Raw genomic sequence first — 24,851 nt, forward strand, 5'->3', positions numbered from 1 at the left:
TTATAAAGGCTGCGAACAGATAAAACAGTCTTTATTCGAATGAGATCTGTTTTTAACTGATTATTGAAAGCATATGAATATTCCCTTAACTATTAAAATTGATAAATCTGCTTCAAAGTCTGTAGCAAAATGAAGATAAAAAGCTGAAAAAAATCGCTGATTGTTAAAAAAGAAAGAAGAAGAAGCAAATCAGCTTCTTATGACAACACGCACCAAGAAGATATCGTTGTTGTTGTCTGAAGACAATAACATTTGCTATAAATTTCTCATATATAAGTACATACAATATTTGCTTTTAAATTATACGTAAACAAATTAATTAATACTGGCATTTTGGAAGATTACATTCTAAATTATCATAATCAATATTTGTCATGTAAATCACAGATCAAAAACGGCTCCTTTGACCCTTCCGAGGCACAGAAATCTGAATGACCGGAGTGCCATAATATCAGTGGTCAGAACTATGGTTGAGGTCCTAAGAACCATCACCGGTTACAGTACAACCCCTTCCATAGGATAGGAGGCACGTCTCGTTCATTGATAAGAGATAGTTACACCATACCATTTATGTGCCCACCAAAGCGACGAGAGTTCTCATCAACATATCTGAGGTGTCTCCTGGGGGTGATATTTGTTATGTTTTTATTGAAATCGATGTGATACAGAGCATCATATTTAAACATACATATAAAATAAAAAAAATGATTAATTCAAAATAAAATGAATGATAAAATATAAATAATAATTTTTATGTTGAGGCAGATGTTGACTCTTAAAATGCTAATGAAGATAAACTAATAATTGCGGTATAGCTAAAAATGATGAATAAGATGCTTCTATTAAATGCGGTTTATTGAACTATGAGAAGGGGCATGATGTCACCCCAATACCGACGGTATAGTATTGCCTTTCGACTTCATTTCTAGTTCTTGTGGGTCATGACCCGCGCAGTTACAGAAAAGAGCAACCCTAAAACGGGAGCTCGCATTGCTAGCAAAACATTTAACAATTTGTGTAATAAAAGATGATCAAAAGAAAATAAAAACATTATATGAAGAGATTAAGTGAAAAATTTTAACGCAGTATTTGAATCGTAGAAATTGTACTGATTATTTGGTGACAAGGAGTCAAAATAAAATGAGAATGTACATTGTATACTCTCTATCAACATTCCATGAACTTCTAAAGAATACAAACTTTGGAAGTCACTACTCAACTTAATATGAAAGATCGACTAAAAAGTTCATAAAACATGGATAAACTTTCAAAAAGATTGTGACAGGCAAAAATCGCAATATTTTTTTTATTAAAATCTGCCAACCGGATTAATTAGTGATTGCCAAAAAATTTAAATAATTATACGAATAAATCGAATCAATCATACCAAATATGGACAAAAGTAACGAAATCGGGACTTTAATGTTAATGTATTCTGGTCAGACGAAGAAAAAGTTATTGAGGAATTTATATCTATAATTGATTCTTCAATCAAGGAATTTTCTTCGAGATTTTCACAGTTCAAAGAATTATCGGAAACGTTCAAGTTTATTATGTACCCTGATGTGACTTCATTTGATAACTGAACTTGCTCCAATTCGGTTAGTAGGAAATTGAAGAATTTGAAATGCAACTGATTAATTTCCTGTCTAGTTCAATACGGATTCAAAAATTTATTGAAATAAGTAAAAAATTGGAATTGAATGAAGCAGAAAGATTAAAAAGCAATATAAGTAAAAATGCCAGGTACGAGATTTTGGAAACATGGAATTCGATTCCAGATACATTTAATGGTTTGTAGAAGCTGACTCGTACTATTTTAAACATATTTTTATCTCCTATGCCTACGAGTCATTATTTTCAGAGATGAATAACATTAAAGATTAAAGACCATTGTTGTTTTTGAGAGTGAGTAATATTTTCCGTTTTCTTTTAAAGATGTTTAAAAGTTCTGAGATTTTTTAGAATGAAGGGGTTAGTCAAATTTAGAAAAAAAAAATGTAGACTTAAAAGTTTAAAAATATTTTGAATAGCTACGTGTGCGTCTCGATAAGATATCGGCTTAAAACAGTTCAATGCCCAAGTCGAATTCCACCGGAGATCCGCCATGCTTGTAAATGTGGCACATAAATAAAAAGTTGAATGTGAAATATTTTTCTGCTTGCAGGATCCGAAATTTCAGGGAGGAGGAACCAGTTGAGGTACATTCCACTTTGACGGCTGTTCAAATAACTTCATCTTTACCAAAAGAATTCTTAAAAAAATAGGACAAAAATGCAGCTAAATATATCAATAAATTAAGAATAAACTCATATAATTTTAAAATAAAATTTGAAACAAGTTTTATAGATTTCAAATGGTATACACGATCTTCAAACGGTTTTCTTTTAATTCCCATTCATAAAAATAATTTACTGTGATTTTTGTTTAATAGTAATGTATTTCAAAACTGAAGAGCTAGATTTTTACAAGCTTAAGCTAAGAAAATTTACAAGTATTCGGGAATTGGTATATAGCAGATTTCTATATTCAAGTACACTTTTATCATGTGATATATATCGTTTTTTTATTAAAAAAAGTAATTTCCTTTAGTATTTAAGATGAGTGATCTTCATTTATAAACAGCAAGATTCATTTATAAGAGCATTTCTAACATAATACTATAGATTTTATCATGTTTCATTCACTAGACTTATATATTACTTAAAGAATGTCTCCGTAGTAAATAACGATAATGCAATCATTTATTATTTAACAGAACATATATTCAACAGCATCGTAGCAATTCTTTTTGGTTTTCTATGGCAATCAGAATTTCGGAAAACATGGTTGAGGTATAATTCAATAATTGTGCTACTGTAGAAAATATATCAGCATTGCCTTCCTTTCAATGTTATTATGAATGTATTCATTATAAATTTATATTGTTACAGTCATAAAAGTTTTAAGTGATGCATTTTTATTGAGAAGTGCTAAACATTTGAAACATGGATAAAAGTGGATATAAAATTGAAACATTTGAAACATGGAACCAGTAAAAGTTTTATATCAGTAAAGAAAAGTGATTTCTAAAAAAGCAAAAAGGCACATTTATTGACTTAACTAGTTGAAATATGTGTATGATTTAATATGTACATAAAATTTTTGATACCTTTTTATACAGATTGCTGCTTTTTAAGGAAAGTTAATTTATTATCTTAAACTCTACCTTGTCACTTCTTTCAAATTACTACTTATCTTTGATTCTTATCAGGAACAATTCCTTTCTTTTCTGAATATGCAAAATCTTAAAATGGCGAGAGTGCCTATATGCTTCTCTGTATCTTCTTAACTGATAACCTCAAACATGTGTTTGTTCCCTTCGCTTTTAAATATTGATTCACTATCGATGCGTAGACAAGAGCCATACTGATTATTGGCTATAAAAGTAATTTCAGAAAAATATATTTATCATTTTGGTGTCTCTCTTTAAGAGAACGTAATGAAAGTCTTGATTTTGTTATCGGTTGTAGCTGCGGCGTTTGCTCTTCCAAGTAAGTTACATTTTAAAAATATGTAATAAAACTCCACATAACTTGTAAAATTAAATAATTCCACCAGTAGAAATATCACTTGGTTATTATTTCGAAAAAAGGAAGTCTCACGTATTTTCAAGGCTCTCCTGTAGAGACAGAAACCAACACATTTTGATTTTTAGAATTTTTCGCTTTTTAAATATTTATTCAGCAGTGAAGTATTTTAACTGAAAATGGAAGTGAACATATAAAGTAACATCATGGATCTTTTGTGCTGGCGAGAAATATTATTCAAAGAAAGTAAGATGAAATAATACTAAATGATTTAAAACCAGAAAACATATACATTATAAGCCGAAATTAAAGATAGAAATAGGTACAGTTATAGTTAAGATAAAGAATTAAATTGCAATATCCTGTAGTGTAATTTTTGAGAAGGGGGAAATATGAGTAAATTATATTATTACATCATTACTATTGCTTTCTGGGTTTGAAAAATAGGCGTCATCATAAGTATTTACAGAGTAATGGTGAAGTTTTGATCCAATTTTGAAAGCGAATTTTCGGCCTTTCCAGAAATAATGAGTATATTATCAAGTACAATTTATTAATTTTTCACATTTACTTTAAAGAAAATGCTGTAAAAGTTCAAAACGTTTTACTCTTTTGAGCCCTGGTTATGTTTTTATACAGGTGTTTTAGTGTGTTATATTTGTGTATGCAAATATGTATATATGTTACATATGTGTATGATGATTAATAGATTATTAATAATAACCGCTGTTTTTATTAATAGTAACAGATAATAATAAATGGTTGATATGATAAATCGATTAATCATTTTTATTGGTTATTATTAATAATAATCATTTAATTACATTAATTGGAACATATGCAAGCTTAACAGTAAAAAATACATCAAAAGTTGCCGGGAACTACATTTGTCTTACTATGCCAATGAAAATAACATTAAATTCATGGTATTCAATCATAAACCCTTCTTTCCTTGAATTTATGGATAGATTAAAAATTTTCTGTCTTCTGCAACTAAGTGGGAAAATCAGATGTTTATTATACAAGAATGTATCAATTCTTTGGACTTTCTGTAGCAGCACGGAATCTGTAAGGATTTCTTTGAAATATGGATGTTTTACTGAAGACAAGAATGGACTGCTTTTAAATAAGGATGCATAAACGAGGTTAAATATTTGAATTCAACATCTTTCGATTTATTTATTTCGAATGTGCATTCAAATGTGTATTTATTTAGTTATATTTGAATGAAATGTGTATTAATATGCAGTTTGCATTAACTTTTTATTTCAAAGCTTGTGTATTTTTTATTTTATTGTTTCGTTTAATATGCAACTATGGCTTTTTGAATGCTCTTTCAGTGTCATGTTTACTGTAACGCTTTTTTTGTGGTTCATTTATATTAAGTTATACATTAATATTATTTTATGAAGGTCGCCCAAATGAAAAGTGCACACGCGTTTACGTCAGAATGGCTGCAGCTATAGCAGCGCCATCGAACAGCGATATAAAAGACGGTAGGAGGTGTGCATTGCATACGGCGTCCAACAATGAAAACTGTTCGTATGAGAGGAAACTGGTCGAAAATAATATCCTGCTTTACATGGATGCGTCCAGATAGGAAAAGCGCTTGATAGTACGGTTTTTGATTCATTGATTGACGTGGACCACTCTTGAATGGTTTCCTTCCCCAAGGGAGTACTATCAATTCAACACAATATTGCAGTATTCTGACTAAATTATGGAAAGCAATTAAAAGCAAACGGCCAGGCTTTCTTATATAACAAGTGGTTCTTCTCAATGATAATGCTCGCCCACACGTCTCTCGTGAAACCCAGACGACCTTAAAAATATTCCGTTGGGAAGTGTTGGAACACCCGCGTACAATACACCCCGTGACTTCCACATCTTTGGACCACTTAAGAAAGCATTACATGGGATACTTTTCCATTCGGACGATGAAGTGAATGACGCTATGCAGGACTTCCTCAAGAATAAACCACCGTCTTTCTACAGCAAAGGCAAAGACCTGATACTTAAACGATGGGACCTATGTTACAACACTCATGGCGATTTCTTTTGATTTCCAATAAAGATTTTCTTTCCATTCAACTTTTCCACTTTTCCTTCGGACAACTCTTATAGAATTCCACTATATGTTGAAACAAAAGTACAAATTCTTCCATCTTGATGATAATTTCAGTCAATGTATGTTTTTGGAAATAACATAAGTTTTAAAAATAACAATATCCTGAAAGAAATAACATATAATATTAAATTTGTTCTGTGAAAATACACTTTCCATAAGAAGCCATTTAAGGAACTGAGAACATACCATAAAGTCTCACTTTGATTAAAAAAATATATGGTTTCAACCACTATAATAGAAATCCACTTTTAATCAAAATCTCAAAAATAATTGAAAGAGTGAGAAAATTAAAATAAATAAGTTAATAGATGCATGAAACGAAAATTAATATATACAAAAATGCTAAATGGGTGAGAAAGCAAAATGAAGTAAATCTCAGCTGATATAAATCAATATCATGCACAATATGTTGGGAAAGCTCTAATACGATAAAAAAAAGATGATAGTAACTTTATAGGAATGCAGGCTTCTACTGATGTCAAAACAATTATTTTCATAAGATACAGGTCTTGTGAAAGGCTAAAGGATCTTGAGTTGCTCTTTGATGTCTTTGAAGATACGAGATATTCACTTTTAATCCAAAATTATATTGATGAAACAAACTCGAATGTATTCAGTTTTTATTCGAAATTATGACAAAAAATCAATCATATCAATTTGAATTCATTGAAATTAAGAAACTCGTTTTCACCATATATTTGTAATTTTTTTCTTTCCGTTTAATCTAAAATAAATCCTTTTTTTATTTATATTTATCTTTTGCTTATATTTATGGTTGGTTCTCGTTATCCTGGTGTGTACAGAAATGGTGTGAGGTCAGCTATCCTCTATTGATGACGAGACGCACCTTTTACGGGAGGAGTTATACTATAGCCGGTGGTAGTCTTTAGGACTCACCCATAATTTCTATCTATGCTATCTTTCAATATATCCATGTGCCTTTGGATGGATGGATGGATGGATATTGGTGTTTATTGGCGCAAGAGCCATATCTGACTATACTGCGCCAGATATATGGTTAAAATATAGTCTTAGACTTTACATCCTACAGTTGATTAAATAAACACTGATAAAATTGCAAAGCAGTAACTCTTAAAAATTTTAACAAGGTAAAAACAACAAAGTTAAATGTTAAATAAAATGGTAAAATCCAATTGCTTTTAAAAATTGAAAAAGGTTTTTGTGGGGATGTTCCCCCACAAGCATTTGCATATCCACTGATGAAGCATTAAAAAAATCTCAAACGGTGATGATTAAAATTAGGACATTCTATTAAAAGATGAAGAACGGTTAAAATCCCTTGGCATCTAGAGCAGATAGGAGCTCGATTACCGAATAAAAGGTGTTTATGAGTGAAACGAGTGTGACCAATGCGGAGTCTAGACAATTTGACGTCTAGCTCTCGCACTGGTAAACAAGGCCAGAGTGAAATAATAGGTTTTACGTTATGAAGTTTGTTATTAGTATGATTGTTCCATGATTCCTGCCAGAGTGAATTCATACGACGTTGAAAAATATTTTTAGCATCACAGAACGGGATGTCTCGCTGTGAAAGCAAAGATGCTTTCTTTGCTGCATTATCCGCCAGCTCATTACCAGCGATTCCGACATGACTCGGAATCCAGCAAAATAATATCTTAAAATCCCTGTTTTTTAAAGTCCTTAGAAGATCAAGGATTTCCAAGGCAATCGGGTGCATCTGATTATTACAGTTGGAAAACATTGTCAGTGAACTCATGCTGTCAGTATAGATACAGAATTTACGATCAGAAGAGAGTGAAATCCTTTGAAGAGCATAAAAGATGGCTAATAATTCAGCGGATAAAACAGATAGAGATGAGTCTAGACGGTAACTAAATATGTCGGTATCAAAGACAATTCCGCAACCAACATGACCATCTGATTTTGAACCATCCGTAAATATTTTTAAGTAATCTGAATACTGACAGCAATGAGAATAAAATAGATTCTGGTAAACAATAGGGAAAGTACTCTGCTTTCCAAAACCAGAGAAGGGATTTAAAAATGAAAACTGAGGAATATTCCAAGGAGGAAAGGAAAATGAATCGGTAGTCTGGATTACCTTATCATGAAGTCCATAATCACGAAGGAGCAGTTTAACTCTCTCGCAGAATGGAAGTACGTGAGAGCGACGAGCATTATAAAGTCTCCGAAGACTCACCGGAAATATCAAAGAACACACAGGATGCTTCGGAACAGACAGTGCTCGAAGATAATATTGGGCAGATAATTTTTCACGCCGTAAACTCAGTGGTAGATGATGGCAGAGAACATACAGACTATTCACAGGCGAGGTGCGAAATGCTCCTAAGCTAATTCTCAAAGCAGAATGATGTATAGTAGTGATGTATAGTATATAAGTGGTTGACCTTTGTTCTCCATTCTTGTTTCTTTGCAATACATCTTACAAAACTGAAAAGAATATTGGTTTTAAGACCTAAAATAATAACTAATTGCCTACTTACTAATATTTTCCTTCTTGCAGAAGAGTATGATTGTCCAGCAAACTCTCATTACGATGAATGCGGGACAGCCTGCCCTGACACCTGCGACAACTACAAGGACCCTCCTCTGTTTTGCATTCGTATGTGCAACCCGGGATGCCACTGTGACAAGGGATACGTCAGGGTGAAAGAAGATGTAGAGGAATGCCTCAAACCAGAACAATGCCCCAACAGTGCAAACGGTATGCCCATTAAAGAGTTACTTTTCATCTTCAGATTCCGAAACTAGAACTCTTGGATGATTGTACTTTGCTAAGGGATGGTACGAAGAAAGATGAGCGGTTGCTACCTCTACTAATACCGTGAATAATTTTTCAGCTTATTGCTATATGTAAACATCTCCTCCTTCCATTTCATCTATCATCCCTTTTTTGATGAAATAAGCGCCTCCTTACATATATGCAAAAGCGCGGTGAGTTTCTAAATCCGAGAGTGAACAGTTATTTCTGTTCTGAAATCCTCACTTTCCTGTATGAATTGTTTAAATATCTTTTAAACCTGAGTGTTCCTGACAGAGAAATAAGAAAGTGTTTTCCTCCTTTTTCTAAATCAGTGAAAGGAAGGTTCTGTTGTCTATTTCGAATATCCACGGGAGAGATTATTTCCACTACAATTAAACTATTACCACCTGTTTTAAATGTATCTTATAAAATTTATAGTCAAACAGATAGAAAAAGAAAATTAAAATTAAAAAAGCATAATGAGCACAATGAAAGTCTTAATGGACGCGTTTAAAATTTTCCCTTGTCAAAATGATTATGCCTTTGCTCATAATTTTTATAACTCCAACCAGCTAATTTGATACCAGGTTGGTAGTTTATAACATCAAGCCTGATGAAACAAATGTATTATTCTTATCTTCATGGATGAAACTATAGCAATTGTGATAAAACGGATAACGCTCAATTTTTTTTCTACAGAAATAGTTGTCTATAGAATATACAGAAATAGTTGCCTACAGAATATACAGATATAGTTGTCTACTGAATAGTTTACAGAAATAATACTTAAGTTGAGGAGTGCTCTGTATAAAATGAATTAAATTGAAATTTAATAATAAGTGACAAAATAAATTTATAGTAATAAAATATATAATTAATTTGACACCAGGTTGGTAGTTTCCAACATCACGTTTGGTGAAACGAGAGTTTTGTCATATGGCAGTTTCTAGCATGGTCATCTTATTATCTTTATCTTCCCAGATGCAAATTTTTTCTTAAATTTTTGTTTTCCTATTATCCATTTTTCTTGCTTTCATTTCTTATTAATTATGTTAATAAGTAGTTTTTTTTTCTCTACTTCTTTTTTTGGTGGGACAGTTAGGAAGGAAGATTTTCTTGCATTGGGAAGTTGTTTCTAGTTGGGAGGAAATTAAGCCACCTTTCCGAGGTGAATCTTTCGGGAGGGATTCGGGTGAGCCGACGACTAGGCCTAGGGGTAGCGCGTCATCCCCGTGACCCGGGCGTCCCGGGCGAGTTTTGGTTTGGGCAGTTATCCTGTGTTCTGTCTATGAGGTGTGACAAAGAGCCTCTTAAAAAGGGGTTGTGAAAGCGAGTGTGAGAGTGTACCTTCATATGAGCTAGAAGTGCCCTCATGTGCTCAGGGGCCTTTACCAACAGAAGCTACTACACACTTCACTTAAATCGCTGACAATTCGTCAGCAGGTTTGTAAAGTGCCACAGGAAACAATAACAAACATAAACCAAAATAATTCTCACAATTTGTAGAATAACTGGCTTACAGCTTTTACGACAACTTGTACCATTCCATAAATTCGAACATTTTTGTTCATTAATAATAAATACTACGATTAAAAAATTAAAATAATTATTTTAAACCTCTACACATAGAAAAAATAAATTAATCAAATATTTTTGAAAAATTCTGTTAGCTTGTTTTGAATCAAATTTTACGAGATATATTCCCCATTACGTAACTAAAATGAAGAACATGTTCTCAACCTCTCACTACCTGTGTCGGTTGCTGATATTGATGTAATACAGCCTCTCATAAAAATTTAAAAAAAATCAAACATTTTTTTAAAAAATTCTGCTTAAAATGCATGTTTCAACTTATCACTGTGACAACCAACACTACTTCTATTTAAGAATTATTTTGTCATTATGACAAAGTAAAAAATTCTTCCTGAATTTACATTTTCCCATAATTTTTTACACAGTCATGTGATTAAATTCAATAAACCAATGATCCAAAGGAATATGTCTCAATTTTTCAATCTTTCTTTCAGAGCTTTTTGTAGACGAATCCGCCTGTGATCAACCCAAGGTCATCGGCCACTGCCTTGCCGCCTTCCGCAGGTACTACTTCAACAAGGAGAGTGGGGAATGCGAGGAGTTCATCTATGGTGGTTGCGGTGCAAACGACAACAACTTCCTTACCAAAGAGGAATGTGAAGAAACTTGTTTGGCTTGAAAGAGTAAGAACTTTACCTATGCATATTAAGTACATATCTATACTTAACCTAACTTATCTAAATACCTATGTATACTAAGTACATATCTATACTTCACCTAACGTCTTAAATATCTATACTAATATGAAGATTTAAAAAAAAAAATTATGGAGGTTTGAACATATAATTACTAGCCTAAAATATTGCAGAATGTTAATGTTTTAAACTTGATTGATCTGTCTTTATAAAGTTTTTAAAAATTTACTCTTAACTGAATTAATAATTACCGGACACGTTAAATATATATGCAATATCGCTACAATGCACAAGTGCATAAAATCAATGGCTAAAGCTGTCAAATGCATTTTTGTGAATTACATTTAAAATATATATATAAAAAAACATACACACAAAAATCAGAAAAGAAGTATATAGAATAAAATTGGCATTATTAATGTAAAATTCAACACTCTGTGTTATGAAATGGCTTAAAAAAGGATTTTTGCGTGATAATATGATATGTAGCTATTGAAGAAAAACATTACCGATGATACATCCAAATTTTGAAAAAAAAAAGTTTTTTGGAAAGTAACTATCTTTGTAAAATAATTATGTACTGAATTTGGTTTCCATATCTAACGGGTAAAGATAATTATAGTTAATTTTCAGCCAGTAGTTTGCGGTACTCTTTTATTTTATAAAAAAATACAATATGTAATTGAAGGTTCTAAAAATGTTATTTTGATTTTCTTTCTTTCATTTATAATATTTATTTGTGGGATGATTTGACCTATTACCTGACAAAATGAATTTTTAAATAGTTTTATTAATGAAAATTTAACTAAAAATTTGTATAGGAGGGCTATGTCTATAATATTTTTGAAATCTTTAATATGAATTAGATTTTTTCAAGATTACAAGGCTTTTTCAATATCTGAACTTTTTGAAATGAATTATATTTCAAATTTCACTTCAGTAACTCAGATGATGACATACTTTAGGCCAAACATTATAAAAAATCGGACAATAAGTTTTTTATATGATGTTTTTGCTTTATGTAAAATAAAAATATTATAAGATTTATCCAATAGCTGGCGGTATACTGCAGGCAATCTCTCTCTCACTCTCTCTATATAAATATATACAACCACGCCAATATTGAGCCTTATGTTTTGAAGAAATATTTTCTACAAGGTTTTAGATTTGTTTCGATACTGGGCAACAATATTATGATACATTAACAAATTTTGAGATCCCAGCATTTTAACAATGTCTATAAATTTAGGATATACAATATTCCTGCAAAAATGTATTTTTCGTTATTTATTGCAACAAATAATATTTATTATAATAGATGAACAGATTAACATCCATTATTTCACAACAATTTTTTTTTTTTTTCGCTAACTTCATCTCATTTGTATGTGCGTTCTGATTATGAAGCTTCTTCAAGAAACGAGAATTATCAAAGAATCATTGTTTTTTTTCTTGAAATTTTTGCTTATTTTTGATTAATAATATTGTTCTAATTCCATGACGTATGGACTACAGAATGCCCCCAGTTCTAAAAGTTTAATGAAAGATAATTTAAAATAATTATTTTTAATCCATTAATTATCAAAACAATATAGTGGATGGTTATTGAGAACCAAGCTTCGATTATAATTCCTTACGTGAGAGTGATTAAGTATTTGTTACAATAGAGAAGAGCATGAGAAAATTGACACTTTTATTCTTAATGTTAATTATAAAAAATATGGGATTCATTTTTTCACCCATTTTTCTGTTTTGCAGGTGAAAGTCTTGCTTTACTGAAGTGTCTAGAAAATACTACTATTTATTTTTTGATATCATGATGTAAAGCCACAATAAAATATCTTTTTGTGCTTTGCTTTGACTTTTCTTCATTTATCTATAATTTCTTTATTTTAATCCATTACATCCAGAACAATTTTTCTACTTTTCCCGCAGGCAGAGGAAGACGGTTCTGCTTTATTTTTTATATTTTTTTAATGAAAATTATATTTAATAGTATTTTCCAAAAAAGAAAAGTGAAAAAAAAAATGGCTGAAAGTATTTGATGAATATCTAAGTTTCAGACTCTCTGAATCCGAAACACATATGTTTGAAATCGTGTCTTGCTAAGAGCATGATAGTTCAAAAACACTTTTAGCTTAAATTACGAAATATGGTGTGTGACCTTTACTTTAAATTTACTTTCTTCTAAATTTAACGTGATTCGTGTTTATGAATAGGACGAAATCCATCCATCCAAATTTATTTTGTCTGTGTCTCCGAGTTACAAATACGCATGGCCTGTAAAGTTAACCAAAGATTTAGATGAATAAAATTTAGCACATGGTTTTACCACCTGAAATGTAGCTCTACATCATATTTCGGAGTATTTGAGTTTGGAATTTAAATTTAGGAAGAATCATATGCAGGGTACGCCACGAATACACGCAAACTTTAAAAAAATCTTAATAAAAAAAGTAATGCTCTTAAAAAATTACGTTTTATGGGAGTATGTTCAAAAAGTCTTTAAAGTTTTATTTTCTATTAAAAATTATTCAAAAAACGACCGATAGATGGCGCCCAGCAGCATATTATCGTTACATGATCGATCATTAGTGGTTAAATCTTTCTTTACGAACAGTAAATTCACGATTAAAACATTGTGAACATTCCAAACGGTGAAAGGATCAAGGCTAATAAAAGCCTTATTTCATTGAATAGGATACTGAATTTTTACGCGCTTTGAAGAAACCGGGAATGTTTGAGGAAAATTGGCATCCGTTACATCAATGGGGCAAGCACTTGATTTGAAGTTGAGAGAGTAACGGGTAATCAGGAAACTTTGGGGATTCAGGCACAGAATCTTGAAACCGCATCCTTACAAGATACAGGCACTTCATCAATTATTTACAGCATATTTCGAAGAAAGACAAGCTTTTGCGACATAGGCGCTTGCACAAATGGAACGTGGCCCACAATGGTTGCTGAAAATCGTGTGGACAAATGAAGCCCCCTTTTCACTGCAGGGTGACGTCAATACGGGAAACAGTATTTGTATCTGAGCGACATCAAAACCCTCATGAGATCACGACCAAAATTCTTCATTCTCCGCGTGTGACTGTTTGGTGTGGTTTCACCCTATTCTTCATTCTGAGTCTTTTTTTTTTTTTTTTTGAAGAGCGTTATCCTGTATTCCGTAGTCAAACCTGATCCGTCATTACAGAATGGTATCTTATGCTTTTGCAAAATCAGATAATGCAGACATACATCACATGCAAGACCACATAATGCACGCATACAAAGACATGCTGTCATCTTCATGTACGATGGTGCCCCGTATCATGTTGCTCGTTCCATCAAAACGTTCCTCCAAGACACATTCACAGAGCATCGAGTGATAAGTCAAGGATGTAAGAGTAAATAACCCTCACGATTGCCAGAACCTTACTCCAGCATACTTTTGGTTGTGGGGATACTTAACGTTTCGTCTCTACCGGGGCTCTCTAGACACTTTTATGGAACCGAAAGGTGCCAAGATAGATTTAACGTTTTGTCAGTGGCATCGATGCTGATATGCTACATTCATTTGTTAATAGGCGTACTTACGTGCCTCAATATGTTGCGGTGGCAGCCATGTTAAACATCTTTTGATTTAAAATAAATTACGATGTGTTATTGCGCTCTTTCTTCCTGATTTGCATATACGATTTCCGTCTGACTTGTGAGCGCCATCTATCGATGATTTTTGAATCACTTCTTTAATGGGAAAAAATCCAACATATTTCTATACCTTTCATTGCGATTACTTTCTTACATACTTTTTCATTACGATTACTTTCTAGTTGGGTAGTTATAATTATAGTGATTAAGCGAGTCACTATTAATGAAAACATATCGTCTAAATTTAAAAATCTCTACATATAAAAACTAAAAAAAAACATCTACCAATTAATAAGAATCCTGAAACCTCTGATCATTGGGAAGTTTCAACATTTGTATTTCTTTGAATTACAAAGATTTCATGTTTACTTGGTTGTTGCATCAAATCTTTGTAATTGAAGGAAATGATATTTCAGACTTCAGACACAAGAACATTTTGAAAGCAAATGAAAAATTTGGGAAATATAATAGTATGTTTTGCTTTTTTATTGTTTCTCAATACTTATTGATTTATGTTGAGCTTTCTCTTATTTTCCGCCTATCATTATCGCTTGAAGCGGTATGGTATGAGTGAGGATAGAACCTGTGACCTTGTGGTTCGCAGTCCAGTAACTAAACCATTATACCAAAACGATCGTTCTGGTAGAAGAGTTGTTAACTGGCTTATATGCTATTCACCACAGCTTTTTATATGGCGAGCAACATTCCAATACCCTTTTTTTTATTGCTAAGATTCTAATAAAAACCGATGCTATTTTAAACTTTTGACGTTTTGCCACTTTGACTATAACTATGAGAACTGAATTGTTGTTTTTCAAATTATTTTTAGGTAATTTAATATATAAAAATGAATTTTTTTTTTTCTGTGTGTTGCCGTACCATTCATACAATTGCGATAAAACTTTGCACTTGTGCTTGCACTTTGCACGACTTATTGCTTGCACTTGTGCGAAGTTTATTGGGATAGTACAATTACAGAATTTATTTTAAGCACAAAGAGATTTACAAATAAATCTTTCATACGTTTCTATTATTCAACATTATTTTAAAATTGACATTTGAAAATCGACAAAAAACAAAAATACAACAGTATGGCAAAACGGCAAATGGCATATGTCATTCTGAGACAATCGTACACATATCAAACAAAATAAAATTATCATCGATAGCAATAAATTTGAATGATATGAAATCGAAAAATATTTACAGCAAGCACTAATTTTTTCGTATTCTTTTTGTTAATAAATAGTCATCTACACAAGATATTGTCATTCAACATGCACAATATTTTGGCAGCGGCTAAACGCACATATTATTTGGAGTTTATCTTGCACATACGAAATAGAATTATTAATATCAAAGCCTATAAGTTGTATATAATGGAAGTTTTCAGTGCAAGCAGTAATTTTTCAATTTCTTCAGTGAATTGTCAAACGATATTTTGGTTATACAAGCGTATATCGTGTTGATTGCTTCGTCAAAAAAGTATGCCCCCCCCCAACGTTCGTCATTTAGTAGATATACAACTACCATACTTATAAATAAACGAATTTCAGCTTCTCAGGCAAACGAAGAACAAGACAAGCGAGCAATAAAACAGGTCGTCTACGAATTGCAAATTTACTTGCTTCGGAATTTCAAGATCACCATTCTGCAAGAATCGAAAGACAACGTTCATGTGCTAACCGATCACGCGCATCAGAATTAATCAGAAGACCAAAACGCGGCAAGAATCGAGGCAACTATCGAATGGATATGTGTTCCTTCTAGGTATTCCCATTATTATCACCGACATGCCCTTTGATTTCAAACGACAGCAGTTCCCCATTCTACTTGCATGCTCGATGACCATCAACAAGGCGCAAGGTCAACCACTTCAAGTGTGCGGATTGAACTTAGAAAATCCATGTTTTTCACATGCCCAGTTGTATGTTAGACGCTCATGAGTCGGGCAGTCATGAAATGTATTTGTTTTTCTGAAGACAGAAAAACAAACAAACAAAATATTGTCTACCCTAAATTATACTTGAATAATAGTAATAAAAAGAATAAACATTATTTATGCTTCTTTATGCATTATTCAATTTCTATGGATGTATTATTCATTGTCGACAAGAAAATATCATTCTTTCTATCATTCCTAATTAAACAAGACAGCTATTTTAAATTTCAAACGATGTTCCCAAAATTATTTCTTCTGCGGCAGCAACACGTCGTACATCAGTGAGTAATGAATAAAGAATAAAGAAAGTAATGAAAAAAAAATAGAGATGAAACATATATTTTATCACAATGAGATCTGCATTCCAAAATGAACATACATCTCTTATTACCAATAATAAATACTAATAATATAAAAACTACAATGCAGTGCAGAAAAGAAATAGAAATGAACCTATCAACACATATACAAGATCTTTTTGACCCCGTTCTTTCTCTTTTGTTCAGGAATTCTACGAATTTATAAAAGTTTACATCTTTTACTGTCTATGTCTTCTTGAAGGATCTAGAAGAAGAAGATTAGGAGAGCAGAAATCAATGAAACAATGTATCTCATTTTTTACCGGGGAGTTGGGGTCAAACTGACTTCTGTATATACTGGCTTTTCGGATTCATTTAACATTATGGCTATGATAGCATACGAATATGCACAGTAGAGAGATCTCGGAAGGGTTTCAACTGATACTGTACTCAGGTCCGTCTGATTGCTCAGATTTGTCAGATATTGATGAAACTTTGGAAAGTGATTATGACACTGAATAGGAACAGAGTACAGATTTTGAGTACTCTAGAAAATCGGACCAAAAATTTCTTTCCTGTCTGTGAAAAAAAATCCTTTATATAAAATGGGTTCTGTTATAATATGAATAAACTGTCTTGAAATTTATGTCAAAAATTCACATTATTTTAAATGAAGAGTGATAAATGTGTTTTTTGAGTAAAAAGAAGGTAAAAGTTATAAATTTTCAATGTTGTAAGTTTAAGTTTCTTTTCCTAAAATATTTTAAATGTAAACTGTATGTAAAATACAGATGTTCTTATTCTTTCAATATTTTTCTACAGAAAAAAATTCTTTAATAGAAAAAATAATAAGTTTTATATAAAAGGAATGGGCAAAATGAAATAGAAAAAAGGATTTAAATCTTATTTTAGATTTTCTTATTTAAATCATATTTGCTTCTTAAATCGAACATATTTGCATTAATTTTATTATAATAATTAATTATCATTCATTATTTATTTATTATAATAATTAATAAATCATCAATCATATAAATTTAATGAAGTAAAATATTGAATAAAAACAATACATCAGGAATTTATTTATTTCCTGTAATTTATTAGAAACAACATAATACTGCTTAAAAGTTAGATAATAAATATATGTTTATTTTTAAAATTCGCTTTTAAAAGTATAGGATTGTTTTCAAAAGGATAAGAAGAGCATTTTAATGCAATTAAACATAATTATTTGACAAATCATCCAATACTTCATAAATCTTTAAAACTATTAAAACTTTTTCGTTTTCCAAAAAATTAAATATAAACTAATGGGATTAAATGCAAGATATATTTTGCAATTAAAAATTAATTCTAAATGCGTTATCTAATAACGTTTTGACATCTGCACTTTTATTATTGCACTTCTGATTATATATAATTTTATAATAATTAGAATTACAGCAGATTAATTTTATGAGATTTGAGACTTATAAAATATATTGAGCACTTAAACAAACATCAATAAAATTAAAGAAGTACAAATGACATACATTACTTTTCTTGTAACAAAATATATATTTATGCATTAACAATAAAAGAATTCGGCGTCCTGGCATAGGGGTTGCGCGCCTTCCCAGTGATCTGGACTTCCTGGGTTCGAGTCCCGGTTCGGGCATGCATGTTTGTTTTTCATCTGTTCTATCTGTGAGATGTGTGAATGTGCCCTCCTGTAAAAAGGTGTTGTGCAAGCGCACTAGTTGTGGCCCTAGTTGGCGCTACTAAAACAAGAGACGCTCTCTTGGCTTAAAATCGCTGACTTAGTCAGCGAGTTTATCCATGGCAAGTGCCATTATAAAAAAAAAACAATAAAGAAAAGTAATTTGGTCAGTATGTTTGTAAAATTAAATAGTTACATTTCTACAAAGTATCTGACAGAAATAAAACTCGCATTTTTTTTAGTAGTTTCTTATCTTCTATCAGTGACATTATATGAATCGATGAGTAAACATTCTAGCTTGTTACAAGGATATACATTATTTTCTACACTTAAAAGCTACAATTGCTAATAGAACTTAAAGGCAACGAAAACTAGTTTACTTTCATTTCACTTTTCTTTCCTTTTTGGGTGCTGACCAAACTCATTTTTTTATACATTTCTATATTATATCAATATGGAAAATGATGTTTGATTCAAAAATTGCTAGATCAGTGCCATTTGATTGCCATATAAAATCTTGTTGACGTTTCGAAGTTTGTGAATGTGCCCTCAAATGTATTGTTTTAGATAAATCATAGACAGTTTAAGGTAACGATAACTTTCTTGCAGGAATGAACCGACATTTTACATGCCCCCTAAAATGACCTTGTTTTTCGATTTATGACCAAGTTTAAATGCATCACCAATAAAAAATTTTAAAATTATATTTTAAAAATAGTTTTTGGCGATAAAGACTTTTACCATCTGCCATGACTGATATCCAACAACTAACAGGTTTATCTGAGGGATGTAATAGTATAGAAAATGAGTGAAGAAGTGATTCTAAAATAGGGGAACTTCTATTCATATCAGAAAGGAGTCCTTCTACATTAGCAAGTCTTCCATCAAAAATAGATCTCTCTACTTAGACAAGTTCATATCTATCCACAAGAAATATGATTAGACCCAGAAGTTGATAATAGAATATTTGTCTAAAGGTAAACTAATAGTGATTTTCATATAAACAGATTCTCAGGTAGAAAAATTCTTCACAAAACCAAATCTGCAAGATTACAAACTATGGACAGAAAATTACCCCCTACCGTAAGAAAAATAACATCAACTCAGAAAAATGAACAAAAAAAAATCTTAACAGGTGTTTTTAGACGAAGATGACGATTCATTTATACTAATAATAAATATGATTGTGTGCGTGTTGGACCCCTATATGCCACACCGATTGACCTACAGCTACCAAATTTGGTGTATGTATGCCTTGGAGGGTGTAAATATGCACCTTTTCTTAAATTTTAAAATTTAAAAAATTAAAAAATTGTATTGTTTTTCCGTTTTTTGAAATATTATCGAATTAAAGTGAATTCGTATCATTTCAATATTAAAATTATCCTTTTGATGATACTAATTAATAGTCGTTCATGAATGTTGGCAATTTTTTAAAACTGTCTTTTTGCCTAGTTTCTAAAAATAAATCATATTGTTGCCCATAAGTCCAAGTCTTTTTCATTGTTTCAGCAACTAACTGTTCACGTGATTTTCTGCTGTTGCTGAAAATTAAGGAATAAAACTGTTATTTAGCATCTGTTCAGTTTTCGAGGCTTATGAAAAGTTGAGTTTATAAGATAGATGAACTGGATATTTACATTTTTAGTGACACTATGTTATTATGGGATTGTCTTCATTAATTGGTTCAAGTGCAAAATAAATAAAACTGAATTAAAAGAATTATAAAAAAACATGACCTTAACGCTAGGTAATTTGATGGAATCTGGAAGACGGAGTAATAATAGTAAAAAAAAAGATTCATCGGAAATCAAATATAACTCCAGGAGAACTAGGTCGACTGAGGCGACTAGTATTGAATAAAGTTTTTTGAACCATTCGCAAGCATAGGCATCTGTGTTGCAATTTGAAAATGGGCTCACATCTACAGGATTTAGTTACACAAATTTCATATTTGTAAACAGTTAAGACAATAATATAGAAAATTTCTCATCAGAATAGAATTAAAATCATATGCATTATAAATAAAATTCTTAGACCTATTGTTATTGTTTAAAAATTGCAAAATAATAAAAGTTTATGTAAATTTTTATGGCTCACATATTGTACATAAAAATACTCATGCAAATTAAAAGTATGCCCTCTTGTTAAGCGAGTTATTATGGTTTATATATGTTTAAAGCGTAACAACCCTATTTGGGGACAGAACATTAAAAACTATTAGATAATATTGTGTAATTGTTTTTTGAAAAATAAGATATGGATTTTTATTGATTAGAATAAGTGTAGATAATTTCGAAAAAGTACTTGAAATAATTAAAAAAAACAATTCGTAAAAAAAAAGGAATTAAAAAGCCCCATTTTCCTCTATAATTAGGAATTCATTATTTTTTGTTGAGAAAAATTCATTATTCATTCGAATTGCATCACAAATTAATTTCTAAATCTTTTAAAGAACAAAATTTAAATCGTTATTTTTATAAAATATGTCCATAAGTGAAATGATTATAACTACACTTTGAAAAATAAAATTCATAAAAATGTTGAACTATAAATGTAGTGCATTTCAATGACATTGAGGTTTCCAATATTGTATTAATCATAATTTTGTGTGTATATTTTCGTGAATTTTCAGTTGTTCTTAACCATTGATTGCAAATGAATCAAATTAATTCATTTCAATTTTTTTTTCACTAAGGAAAAGAAATCAAATTTATTAAAGGAACTATTTTATTCCATTACTAAATCTCAAAATTTCTCTTTTATTTTGTACTTATGCCCTAAGTTGTTTAATCTGAATTATTTTATCGCATGGATTATTGAATAAAAAATATGCTAAGTGTGTTTCAAGGATACGAAAAGCTATATATTTGATAGCAAATCTTCTTCTGATTGATAATTTGAAACACGTGTCCGTTCCCTTAGGTTGCAGAATTTAATTAATCTTTATCAAAAAGTTTTGGGATAGAAAACATCTGAATATTTAAAATAAGCATGCACAAAAAAGGAGATAAAATTCGCATACTTTACCGTTTATAAATTCAATTTCAAACGAGTTTAGTGCTAAATTTGATAAATTTAAATAAAAATATGTTAAAGTATGAATTTATTTAAAGGTATATGTGGCAAAATGCTTTATGTGTGAAAAATAATTAGAAATAGCATATACTCGATGGTAATGGCATAAAATTTTGTAACCTGGAAAAGTGAATTTGATAAAGGAATTAATAGCATATACTCCAACGTGCGCTTTATTTTATACTAGCCGCCTTTGGCGACCAGCCGGTTCGCCAATCTTAATGCACGTTAACATTTTAATAATTAAATATTTTATAGAACTCCCATTTTAATTGCTCCTTCATTAAAATATTTTAAAACTTCAAATTTTAATAGTCATATAATTCACTCATAATATTATAAAGGCCTTCAGCCATAACGTAATATGTATCTCTCTAATTTTCTATTAGCTCCCGTAGAATTTATGCTTTGAATTAAAGTGAAAATGATTAAACTGCAATTAATATAATTATATTCGTTTTTACTGAAACGAAGCATTTTTTTAAAAATATGAATACTAAAAACAGAGTCGCTGAGTATTTAAACCTTATGGGCACTAAAGAATATTTTTCTTAATTTATATAATATCTCAAGAAATTTTCAACAAAATTTTCTCACATTCATCATGAACAGATCGATAAATTAACAGTGTTTAGTTTTAAATGTATCAAACACAAAAAAAATATAAACAGAATCGTTTGAAATAATGTGTCGAAAACATATTAAACCTTCAAAACCAAGTCCGTATCCGTTGTCAACAATCAGAACACAATGCTCATGAGTGAATTTTCAACGCCAATTATGGTAACGCAAATGCGTGAATTTTCTACTCCAGTTGGGGTAACGCTATGCAGATTAAAATTTTTTAATTTCCTTTATTCTGTTTTATTTTAATTCAAAAGTACTTCAGAATGAATCTGAAAGATCGATTAATTAACAGTGTTTAATTAATGTTACTTTAAATGCATCAAACCTTAAGAAAATAAACAGAATCCTTTGAAATATTCTGCCGAAAATTTCTTAAGCCTATCCACTTTAGCGTGGGAAAAAAAACAAGCTTTAATCATTTTGCGGTGGGGAAATGAAAAGATTTTTTTGGCGGGAAAGTTAGTTTTTAATTAATAATTAAAATTCTAATTAAAAATTCAAACAAAGGGACCTTAGGTGCACATTCTCGACCTCCAAGGTATGCATGTGCCAAATTTGGTAGCTGTAAGTCGAACGGTCTGGCCTGTAGAGCGCCAACACACACACAGACACAGACACACACACACATACACACACACACACGCACACACACACATTGAGCTTTATATAAGTATAGATAAATATCCCAGTCGTCTTTCGTATCCAGGTATTCTTCAGAGATATTTGTTAAATTTCATTTTCGATATATTATTTATATATAACTTCATGATCATGACTCCTTCAATTGTCAATCATTGAAGCTGTGTTAATTTAATTGCCTTACGTATGTTCTGTCTATTATGTACATGGGTCTTTCTTAAGCAGATCATCCCCATGACAGAATAACGCTAATAAAAAATGTACTTGTCTGGCTAATCTATATCTTAAATGTCATGATATAGTAAATTCAATTTTTAATTCGTCTTGTAAACTACAATATATTACATAGAATCCTTTATCCTTTTCTATATATTTCAAAAATGGAAGAAAATCACTCAATTAAATATTATAATGAAAACGGCTTGAATTTCAGTTCAACAGTGTGATCTGCTGTTAAAAATTAAATAATAATAATAAAAAAAAAATATTGCCAACATTCAGAAAAAAATTGCATAATTGCATTAAATTGGTAAAAAAGGACTTTTTATATTTTAAAATGGTGTAAAATTTATTTTTTTGCAATAATGTTTGTGGAGATGATAAAAAGAAATCCCCAAAATTTAGTTTAATTTTTAATTAGAATTTCAAAAAAAAAAAAAAAAATCGCTCTGATTTGCACATTTTGACCCTGATATATGAGCCAAATTTGATTACAAAGCACTTACACACTACAAAAGCCTTCGACTTCTTCGCACAGTTACATGAGTTGATATTTAGCATGATTGAATGTACCTAAAATCTGGGCGTCCCGGGTTCGAATCCCGGTTCGGGCATGGTTGTTCTTCATCTGTGTTCTATCTGTGAGGTGTGTGAATGTGCCCCCCCCCGTAAAAAGGGAGTTGTGCAAGCGAATGAGTGAGTATCATCTTCAAATGAGCTAGAAGTCAGATTTCTGCCCTCGGGTGCTCAGGGGTCTTTACCCTCAGAAGCTACAGCACCCCCTTTCTGTCGTAACGCGGACACGACATCATCAAATGTACCCAGAAGGTTAGGCTGATTTGAATGTTGCGAGTAGTTGGAATTCAATTTGTGTTTTGTCCCGAAAATTAGAATCAATCCTTCAAAATGATGCCATATTCGAAATGAACATCATTGTATTACGATAAAGTTGTTGGAATATTATCGATAAGCATTGCAGATCCATTTCAAAATATGAATGAAATCTGGTGAAAGAAATCAGAAAATTCTCAAACATAGAGACGTTTTCTTGATTCTACAGTTGAATTTGAGGAACGCATGCACACACATACACTTACGTAAACGCATGCCTATACTCAAGTGAACTAAAATGAATTTGGTGCCAGCAATTTTCAATTCGTTATTAGATAAATGTGTTATTTGAATCGAATGCTGACATTCACGCAGACAATGAACAGAACAGGTGGGAGTTTACTTAGAAAACGCCAATTAATCCTTTATTGCAATTTTTTAAGTTATTCCGTTGAAGGAAACCATCAATATTATATTAGTATTTAACAAAAATTAAATCGAGATTAAAAGCAGTAAACTACCTGGCGTATAAGGTGGTGGCAGAACCTGATTGGTTTAAGGCATCATTTGCTTTTTTCTTCAGTTTTTCCTTAACACTTCGGTTTTTCAACATTTTTTTAAAAGAATTCTTGCTTTTTATAGAGGAGTGGACATTCGTAGCTCGAGAACTGCCACCGTTCTTCTTCTTGCCATATTATGAATCAATATGCAAAAATAGTTCATAACATTTACATTAGCAGATATTTGGACCAAAAGCTTCCAAATTTAGCACATAGTTATGTTATAGGCAGAAGCTGCTTCCTATATTGCTTTGCTTTTGTTATGTTGCTTCCCACTGCAGTTTGTTCGATCAATTAAAGAAGACAATTTTGTGGATAATTTAGATGGATGCAATACAAATACCAAATGGTTTAAAACTATTTGGTGACAAAATGAAAAAACTACTATCTACAGGAATTTTGGCTATATAAACCATTTGGATCCGATGTGAATTGTGATGATTCATCTAGAAGTTCCTATATTCTGGTTCGGAAGTTATAAAAAAAGACCGGGCTGGAGTTTGAGTTGAGTTCAAATTGAACTATGCGTTTTCTGAATTATCGAGTTTACATGTCTGAAATTGTAGTACCGACAGAAAATCAATACTTAGATGGATTTGGTTTCAAATTTGATAAATATCTACATTTTAAGTGTTAAATTTGTATAG

The 24,851-nt window shown here is 31.1% G+C and overlaps 1 protein-coding gene across 1 annotated transcript; it reads left to right on the forward strand.

The window, feature by feature from the left end:
- Positions 1-3,375: 3,375 nt before the first annotated feature.
- Positions 3,376-12,527, forward strand: LOC129969071 (thrombin inhibitor hemalin-like). Its single transcript, XM_056083510.1, has 4 exons — positions 3,376-3,533; positions 8,204-8,404; positions 10,471-10,659; positions 12,430-12,527. Exons 1-3 carry the CDS (start codon positions 3,482-3,484, stop codon positions 10,653-10,655), a joined length of 438 nt encoding a protein of 145 aa, XP_055939485.1. The 5' UTR covers positions 3,376-3,481; the 3' UTR covers positions 10,656-10,659; positions 12,430-12,527.
- The last annotated feature ends 12,324 nt before the right edge of the window (positions 12,528-24,851 follow it).

The sequence above is a fragment of the Argiope bruennichi genome, chromosome 1 (assembly GCF_947563725.1).
Source record: "Argiope bruennichi chromosome 1, qqArgBrue1.1, whole genome shotgun sequence".
Classification (NCBI taxonomy): Eukaryota; Metazoa; Arthropoda; class Arachnida; order Araneae; family Araneidae; genus Argiope; species Argiope bruennichi.